This window comes from Berghia stephanieae, chromosome 9 (genome assembly GCF_034508935.2).
Source record: "Berghia stephanieae isolate SIO BIC M18660-M18661 chromosome 9, UCSD_Bste_1.3, whole genome shotgun sequence".
NCBI lineage: Eukaryota > Metazoa > Mollusca > Gastropoda > Nudibranchia > Aeolidiidae > Berghia > Berghia stephanieae.
Genome location: NC_088368.1, coordinates 7054297 through 7063859, shown reverse-complemented (window position 1 = coordinate 7063859; position 9563 = coordinate 7054297). Strand labels below are relative to the sequence as shown.

Here is a 9563-nt window from a genome sequence, read left to right as displayed (position 1 = left end):
GCCTAAAGCTAATATCCCATTGAGACTTAAGCTCGTTCGACAGTAACGTGACACCAATGGCTTTCTGGCAGCCACGGTAAGAATCCCAGGCGCCCGATTTCGAGCAACTCTCAATCAAGACTTTCCGAGAGTAAATAAAGAGCTGTAAATTTTATTATTAAGCCGTCAAATTGCCATAAATTTTATGCCTGTCCATTTCTGATGATGCCTAATCTAAAACAGGCTCAGTATCAGTGTCGTCACTATCGATTAAGGTCGATAATATGTAGTCCTTTTGAAATATTCTTATTTCCGGTGGGCTGAATACACAACTGTGTTTTCAGTCCACTGGTGGACTGAAAACACAGTTCCTAGATTTTATCCATGCTGACTTTATGACCTTGACCTTTTGTGTTGTAAAATGAAATGAAAGTGAAAATAACAAATGAACCAGAGAACCGACTGCTGACAATATGTTTTGAAGCCTCTGTATATCTATTTTCAAGAGAGATGTCAAGACGAGTGACATTCATTGAGAAGTTTGTACAGAAATGGCCAGGACGTAAAACGTTTGGAATTTACCGATTCATGCCACTTTTCTTTTTACTTGGAGCAACTTTGGAATATGCAATGATTAATTGGCGACCTTTGGGTGTCAACTTTTGTGAGTTTTGCCACTGACCACTGGCATATAATTGTTTTTTAAAGATGTAGAGTCCATGTTTTATAGACTGCTCATACTCATGACATGCCAATAAAGGGAGATATTCCAAAAATGCGGTACATACCAATTGTATTCCGATGGCACGTACATACCAATAGTATTCCGAGTATTTCTCACAAATACTCACATTGTTAGTGTTAGATGGAGAGATGCGCCTAACATTCAAAATCAAAATCAAAAAGACGCCCCCACATTATGATTAAGACTGAGGTTGAGGGTGAGGGCCTAAAAAAAAAAAAAAAAAAAGCAAAGGAGCGACTTTCTCAGCTCACGTCTATGACAGATCAATATTATTGCGATGATTAAAAATGATGAAAGAAAGTTACTTTTTTAATTTAAAGAAAAGCCATACAGCGTTCCTTGTAGCTGTATGATTTTTAAACAGCTTTTTATTGGCTTTATTATATTTATTTTACTCTTTGAATTCACTGTCATTAATTTGTGGCTTAAAGGAAAGTATACATTGATAATAATCTTCCACGGAATTCCGGGGTTTGGGGATTTTCTCATAGAATTTCAGTTGATTTTGCTGTGTCAAATATTTTCCTCTAATAAAAAAAGTGCAGAGGTCGCTAAGTGGTGGATCGGCGGAGAAATAGCCATATTGTCTTGTGTCATATTTTGGCGCCTGTGCTCAGTTGCATGAATTTCAGTGACACTTCCATCGCCGAATGTCAAAAGTGACACAAGACAAGATGTAGTCTTCACCTGGAATTTAGCTGTAGCGAGATACGTAGTACATTTGGCGAGCTTATAAATTATAGGTCCATTTTGAAAAAATATATAAAGTTAAAAAAAAAAAAAATTCTTGAATTATTCAGGAAGAGTAGTACTAGACTCTCTCTCTCTCTCTCTCTCTCTCTCTCTCTCTCTCTCTCTCTCTCTCTCTCTCTCTCTCTCTCTCTCTCCCTCTCTCTCTCTATCACGCTCACTCACACACTATCCCCCCCCCCCCCTCTCTCTCTCTAGCCTGATTAAAACAATCATTACTTTTGACCAAAAGATCATCATACTCCCTTAATATAGGAGGTATAAGTAAAATTGCATGCCTTTTTACGAGTGTGTTAAGAAAAGGACAACTCTTTAAATATTTACAAAAAGTAAGTTATATCTCTGATGATAAGAACAGATGTACACATGTAGTAGTAATATATTACATAATATTTTGTAAACTGTGTGAGATTTTATGTTATTTTTGATTTTTTTAATACAAAATATTTTCTTTTCAAACGTTGAAAATGAAAAAGATTAGTCCCTCAATAGTGCAAGGCCTATAACTGTAACATGGAATTTAACCTAGATTAGAACAAGACAGAGTGTATATCTGGTCAGTTTGTGCTTTACTGAGGTAGCATTGAGGAGAATTATTTTTTTTTTTTTTGGGGGGGGGGGGGGTTTTTTTGGTATCAGAAAACCTCAGATTCATTGATTAAAAGGAATCATACAGCTCCCTACTGATACCTTCCATTTTTTTTCAACGTTTGCTCTTTGCATGAAGTCTTTAATAGGTAACTCTGAGGTCTAGTCTGTATAAAATTTCAGATAAAAATTATTACATAATAACCTTTATTCGATATTTTCTTTCCAAACGTTGAAAATGAAAAAGATTAGTCCTTTTACAGTGTATGGCCTATACCATGGAATGTAACCTAGATACTGTAGCAAAAGATGGACTAAAAGAACAGTTTGCTCTTTGTTCGGTAGGACTCTAGTAAACAACCTTTTACCAGTTCTTACAGTTCCAGATACCCAGACACAGCTGTGTCATATATGAAAACTTGAAACTACCTGGATGTCAATTTGGTCAGTTTACACTGTTTTTGTTTTTAAGGGTTTTACGGCGCTTGCAACACATTAAGCGCCAGTAAAAAGGAAGAACATGGGATAGTAAAAAGTTCTAGAATTACAAATAAAGCACCCAAGGAAAAGTAAGACATAGGGGAATTGGGAACAAATAGGGATCAGATGTAGATTCCAAGAGCACACTATCAAAGTACTTAGTTTGAGACCACCTATAAGTCTCATCCGGACACAAGTTCAAAATCCAACAAAGAGGAATACACTCAAATGCTTACATTAAACATTAAAAATAAGAAATATAATAATACATAACAGAGAGATGATTTACAAGGAAAAAATATCGTCTCCCAAAACAATAACTATGCATTTGACTGTTTCCCTCCCAGCCAGGACTCCGACGAGGGCCAGGAAAAAACCAAGTCATCCCATTCCAAGACAAAGACAGAAAGCATATGAGATAACAGATATAAGGCGATAGAAGACACAGTATGTACCTCCCTGCCCGCTATGGGAGGTCAGGATCCCCACCCAGTCAGTTTACATGTGAGAAGATTGGCCCAATTCTCCATGAGGAGAGATGAAAATAAGTAAGCCAAACATACGAGAAGAAAGCTCTAATGTGATGCTAAGATTTCAATAATTTTTTTTTTTTCACAGATGACGTTTATCAGAAAAAAGAAGCCAAAAAGATAGCGGAAGAAGCTCTTGAAGAAGAAAACCTTTAGTGCCTTGGTGCCATTTTAGAGACCTTACATTTTTTAAATATTGTTGATCATTGTGTGATTTATTTTTTTTACATTTCACAATGCCAGCTGGCATTTCATGGCCTCGATACATAACTGCTACAGCTGCTGTCATGTTGTCTATGCTTGCTGGGTCTCAGACAGTTCATCTGATTTACCGACCACTCAGGGTATGTATTAGATAAATTTTTGAAATGTGATAATAGGTGACCTGGCCATATCAATATCTGCTCTACCAACAAAGCTTCCACCAAATTTTTGACTTGAACGGAAATGTTTCTAAGGTTTTAAAACCTAGTTCTACTGCTGTCACTTTCATATAAAAACAGTTTAAAACCTCATTTCTTAGACAGGCAAGAAAAGTTCAAAAGTGCATTTTCTGGTTTAAAAAAATGGATGATAAAAAAAAATAATGAACCTATTAAATAAACTAACTCTTCACTGTCTAGGATCACAACTAATGTATAAACCAATGAATTTGCTTCATCTTCATGGTACCTACTTCATTTCTGCCTACCTATAGTAAAACTTTTGTTCTCGTCTTGTATCTCCTCTTCAGAGCTACGTAGTACTCAATGATGTAAATTATTCTTTTTTTTTTATACTACCTCATTTTTCTATATTAAGATGATTGTGGGTCCATAAGTTGATTTGGAGACTTTTAAGCAGTTTTTGTTAAAGAAATGTAACTATGGGAGATGAGACGTCATTTATTATTATTTTTTTTTGGGTTAAAGATAAATGTCTAAGATGGGGCCCTTGCATTCGGTGAGATCATGAATATACAGTGCAGCACAAAAATACTGAATAAGTCGGGACGGGAATATTGTTTGCAAAGAATATGAAGTAGAATGGCAGGGAGGTCACCATTCGGGTTTTGGTAAGGTTTCATTAGAATTAGGTGTAGTATTTAGTCTGGCTCGTCCCATTAGGTGGAATAAGCTACCAATTTGTGTGTTTTTAGTAAAACAATAAAGCCAGCTCATCACATTGTTGATAAAAACTCTTAGTATGTGAAGTAGTTACAAATGAATCTGGTACCCAATCACTGTTACTCCTCACATATTTCCACCGCGCCTCTCCTCTCACCCCATCCCCGATTACATACTTGTTTGATTTTAATATAACAGTAACAACCTCAGACCATTTCTTCCCTGATAATCTCCCACAGGTACTGGGTCACATTAGAATTACATATATATATATAAAGTGACCCGTCGTGTATGTATGATACTGGTCATGCTTTGCAGCTCCCCCCACCCCTCCACTCACACACTCCAGACAGATGCATGCCTGTTTCATCAACTAACTCACTTAACACCCCATGGAATGCAGTGATAGCTTTCATTTCCATTCAATACAGATATCAGGCAAAATAATTTTTTTGAATGAACACGAAAGTTAAAGTCCATTTTTTTCGAGGTTTCTGTGTTGGCCTATGATTGAAAGTGTTTGAGATTTTCATGTTGCCAAGACGAAGAAGATAGAGGGATTGAATAAGGGGAATTGAGACTGAAGACATAGTCAAAGGTAGCCCCCTACTCATCTTTAGACTGAAAGGCGTTGGATTAAAATAATGGAGGAAATGCTTTGATGTTATATTATTATATACAAAGCATACCCATAACCTTATGGTGTTTCAAGCGCCATTTAATCTATTCATCCATCCCATGATGGATGGATACATGGATGCAGCTCTCACCACTTTCCACCTTTCTTCTCTATTGTTGGCCTTCTCCAAGAGTTCTTCCATCGTCATTCCTGTTCATTCCTTGATATTGTCCATCCAAACTTCCCTTTGTCTTCCTCCATCACCGTTCTGTACAAACCTTCATGAGTCATTGTGGCCAAACCATGACAGTTATTTAATCTATACTTATACTAAATTAAACTAGTTTACATGCCTTTTTTTCCCCCTCATATTTCAGGATCTAAATGATAGAGTAGAAATTGAGGAGGAGAAATTGAGAATTACCAAAGAACAACAGCGAACATCACTATCCTCTGATTCAAATGGACAAGAGGAATCCTCTAACTTCTCCAATAATGCTAGATGAGAACAACTCTATGAGAGTGTGGCCATGTTATGTGTGAAAGAGAGAGATGGAGAGACAGACAGTGTGTGAGCGAGAGAGTCAGAGAGTGTGTGAGCGAGAGAGTCAGACCGAGAGTGTATGTGAGGGGAAGAGAGAGAAGTGTATTACAAAGAGACAGGACAGGGAGACAGAGAGGAGAGTGTGTAAATGAGAAGGTATTGGAGCGGGGAAGGGAGAAGAGAGGAGAGTGGTAGAGAGAAGGTAGGGGGGGGAGAGGAGGAGAGAGAGAGAGAGAGAGGAGAGAGGAGAGAGAGAGAGAGAGAGAGAGAGAGAGAGAGAGAGAGAGAGAGTTACCTCCTGGTTATTATTATTATTATTATTATTATCATCATCATCATTATTCAATCTCTTTCTTTCCTGTCCTGTCAGAAATTCGCGATTGCAACTTTGACGCGAATTTGTGTTTTTTTGCAATTTTTGTCGCTTTTTGCAACCGTGGTGCAACTTTGATGCTTTTTTGCAACATTGGTGCAACTTTTGCGGAAAACCCACAAAAAAAGGCTATTTTTCTCCAAATCTCGTAAAAATATTGTGTACCGGCGCCGGTAACTTACCTATTTTCATACTTGGGGGCCAAGAAGACCCCAGGGGGTGTTTTTAATTCATAAAACAGTCAATTTTTGACACAGGGACCTGAAATTTGGTTACTTTTCCTAAAATGATGAGGTCCATGACCATGCCAAATTTCATGTTTGTCACGTGCATAGTTTACTCACACTGAACATGCTCATCTGGAATTTGAGATTTTCCGATTTGGGGTCCAAATGGTTCAAAGAGAAAAATACTAGAAAGTACGATTTCCTGATTTGGGGTCCATTTGGCCCCCATGACTTTATAGAGAAAAATACTAAAGATTTCAACAGAAAAATGCTATTTCTTTCTCATTTTTCTATAATAATAATAATAATAATAATAATCATAATAATAATAATAATGATGATAATTATAATAATAGTAGTAATAATAATTACAATAATAAGTGTCATGAGAAAGTCGAAGTTTTAATGTATACTGGGGTATGTAAAATGAAGAATAAATTGCTACGAAATGTGAAACTCAAGTTATATGTTAATCAGCTTTTCATGTTTTTTGTTGCCTTCTTACTATTTTTGCTTACCGGAATGGTGTCTTAGTCTTTAGTTTGTAAAAAAGTTGAGTTATGTTGTTGGTGGTTAGTGATTGGAAGGGTGCCAATTATCTTATCTCTCATCAGAGGGTAAAGCACTTAACATACATTGACTAAAGTGTGAATGAGTAAAGGTGTGAAAAAGTGTGTATGCAAGCAGTGCCAGATAAAGCAGAGAGAAAAATACAAGAAAAATCCATCCCGAAAAAAAAAGCAGTCTGCCTCAACTCTAACTACGGATTGAACCGGAATTTCTTAGGTGATTTTAAACTAAGACTACTGGGTGGGGTTCCTGACCTCCCATCGTGGGCAGGGGGGTACATCCTGTGTCTTCTATCCCCTTATATCTGTTTTCCAACATGCTTTCTGTCTTTGTCTTGGAATGAGATTACTTGGTTTTGTCCTGGCCCTTGCCGGAGTCTTAGCTGGGAGGGAAACAGTCAAATGCATTATTATTGTTTTGGGAGATATTTTTTTCCTTGTAAATCATCTCTCTGTTATGTATTATTATATTTGTTATTTTGAATGTATAATGGAAGCATTTGAGTGTATTCCTCTTTGTTGGATTTTGTGCTTGTGTCCGGATGAGACTGGAGGTGATCTCAAACTAAGTACATTGGTGGTATACTCTTGGAATCTACATCGGATCCCTATTTGTTCCCAGTTCCCCTTTGTCTTACTTTCTCTTGGGTGCTTTAAGTGTAATTCTATAACTTTTTACTATCCAATTTTCTTCCTTTTTACTGGCGCTGATATATAACCTAAATGTGTTGCAAACGCTGTAAAATCCTTAAAAACAAACAAAGACTAAGACTGAAAGTTTGCACATGGTAGCAAGTTCAGTTGGACTATAAAATAAACAAGAATAAGACTTCAAGTCATGGGAACCAACACAGTGCTCATAGATGGAAATCCTTTGGATGATGTTCAAGAAATCATTTACCAAGGCATGTCATTTCAGTAAATTTCTGTTCCAGTCAAGAAGAGAAGTGGTTGACCAAAAAAAATATAGATTAACAATTAAAAGCACACGAGAAAAAAGACTTGGGAATGGTCCAAATTCCAAGAGCAAACTATCACTATCAGTGTTCTTAGTTTGAGATCACTGAAATGTCTCATCCAGACATATGTTGCCGTGTGTTTTAAAGGGTTTAACGTTTTACATTTATGTCATTACAGCGCCAGTAAAAAGAAAGAAAATGGGATAGTTAAAAATTATAGATTTACAATTAAAAGCCCACAATAATAAGTGAGACTAAGGGGAATGGTTCAAATTGGTAAAAGATGTACCTAATTTCCATCATTGTGCACAGTTTGAGGTCACTTTAAATTTTCCTCCAGCCACAAGCACAGGATCCCACTAAGAGGAACACACTCATATGCTTACATATTCAAAACAACAAATATAACAAAGATTATTTACAAGGGAAAAATATAATCTCCCAAAATTTAACTTATATCTTTGACTGTTTCCCTCCCCCTCATCCAAGGACGCTGACAAGGGAAAGGTTTGTTTGTTTTTGAGGATTTTACGGGGCGTGCAACACATTAAGGTCATATCAGTATCAGCGCCAGTTAAAAGGAAAACGGGATAGTAATAAGTTCTAGAATTCCAATGAAAGCACTCAAGAAAAGGTAAGACAGAGGGGAATTGGTTCAAATAGGAAACATATGTAGATTCCAAGAGCACACTATCAAAGTACTTAGTTTGAGATCACCTAAATGTCTCATCCTGACGTAAAGCACAGGTCCCCACTAAGAGGAATACACTCAAATGTTTACAAATCATAATGATATGTAAACAAAAACATAATACCGTGCATAACAGAAGGATGATTTACAATGGAAAAAATATCGTCTCCCAAAACTAACTAAACTAACTATACATTTGACCATTTCCCTTTCAGCCAGGGTATCCAGCCAGGACCAGGACAAAACCAAGTAATCTCATTCCAAGACAAAGACAGAAAGCAAGTTGGAAAACAGATATTAGGGGATAGAAGACAGTATGTATGGGAGGTCAGGAACCCCACCCATGTCAAGGGAAAGGACTCAACTAATTACAAGACAGTGACAATAAGCAAGTTGTTGTTTTTTAAAAACGATTTTACGGCTCTTGCGACACATTTAGGTCATTTCGGTGCCAGTAAAAAGGAAGAAAATTGGAAAGTTATAGATTTACAATTATATTAAAAGCGCACAAGAAAAGTAAGACAAAGAGAAATAGTACAATAGGGAACAGATTCTAAGAGCACACGATCACTTTGCATGGTTTGAGATCACCCAAGTCTCATCCTGACATAAGCACAGGTCCACACAGAGAGGAACACACTCAATCAAATGTTTACAAATCATATGTTCAAAAAAAAAAAAATACAATGTATACAGAGAGATGATTTACAAGTTACAAGGAAAAAAATATCTCCCAAAGCTATAACCATACATTCTACTGTTTTCCTGCCAGTCAGGTTCATGACAAAACTAAGTACAGTAATCTCATTCCAAAACAAGGACAGAAAGCAATTGGAAAACAGATATAGGGGGATAGAAGACACAGTAAATACTATGGGAGGCCAGGAACCCCACCCAGAAGGACTCTGGTCAGGTTAATGACAAAACTGTGATCTCAATCCAAGACAAGGACAGAAAGCAATTGGAAAACAGAAATAGGGGGATAGAATACACAGTAAGTGCCTCCCTGCCCACTATGGGAGGTCAGGAGCCCCACCCAGATAAGCAAGTTGGGGAAACAGATAAGGGTATAGAAGACACAGTAAATGACCTACCGGCACACTATATGGCAGGTCAGGAATCCCCCCACCCAGGGATCATCCAGACATAAGCACAGGAAACACTCGGATGCTTATAAAATATCATACATTCATAACAAAAAATAGACAAAGTACTCAAAGATGATTTACAAGGTAAAATAAAATCTCCCAAAACTATATATAACTATAAATTTAACAGTTTCCCTCTCAGCCAAGGATTCCGCCCTGGGCCAGGACAAAATGAAGCATACTCATCCTAAGACAAAGGTAAACAGTAGGGTGGAAAACAGATATAGGGAGATAGAACTTCTATTTCTATTAGAA

General features: G+C 37.0%; 1 protein-coding gene across 3 annotated transcripts; it reads left to right on the top strand.

Moving 5' to 3' along the window:
- Positions 1–387: 387 nt before the first annotated feature.
- Positions 388–5493, top strand: LOC144979574 (ubiquinol-cytochrome c reductase complex assembly factor 5-like). 3 transcript variants are annotated; one of them, XM_078926317.1, is made up of 3 exons: positions 673–759; positions 3161–3416; positions 5175–5493. In XM_078926317.1, the coding sequence occupies exons 2-3, from the start codon at positions 3309–3311 to the stop codon at positions 5301–5303; spliced, it is 237 nt and encodes a 78-aa protein (XP_078782443.1). In that variant the 5' UTR covers positions 673–759; positions 3161–3308; the 3' UTR covers positions 5304–5493. The 3 variants fall into 3 exon arrangements, with proteins under 3 accessions (XP_078782441.1, XP_078782443.1, XP_078782442.1); XM_078926316.1 differs by lacking the exon at positions 673–759 and adding an exon at positions 1053–1071; XM_078926315.1 differs by lacking the exons at positions 673–759; positions 5175–5493 and adding an exon at positions 388–643 and having other exon boundaries at positions 3161–3363.
- The last annotated feature ends 4070 nt before the right edge of the window (positions 5494–9563 follow it).

Coding starts and splice junctions, on each gene's coding strand:
- LOC144979574 (XM_078926315.1), top strand. CDS start 406: ATGAAAGTGAAAATAACAAATGAACCAGAGAACCGACTGCTGACAATA. Junction 644..3,160: donor ACCTTTGGGTGTCAACTTTT/GTGAGTTTTGCC, acceptor TTTTTTTCACAG/ATGACGTTTATCAGAAAAAA.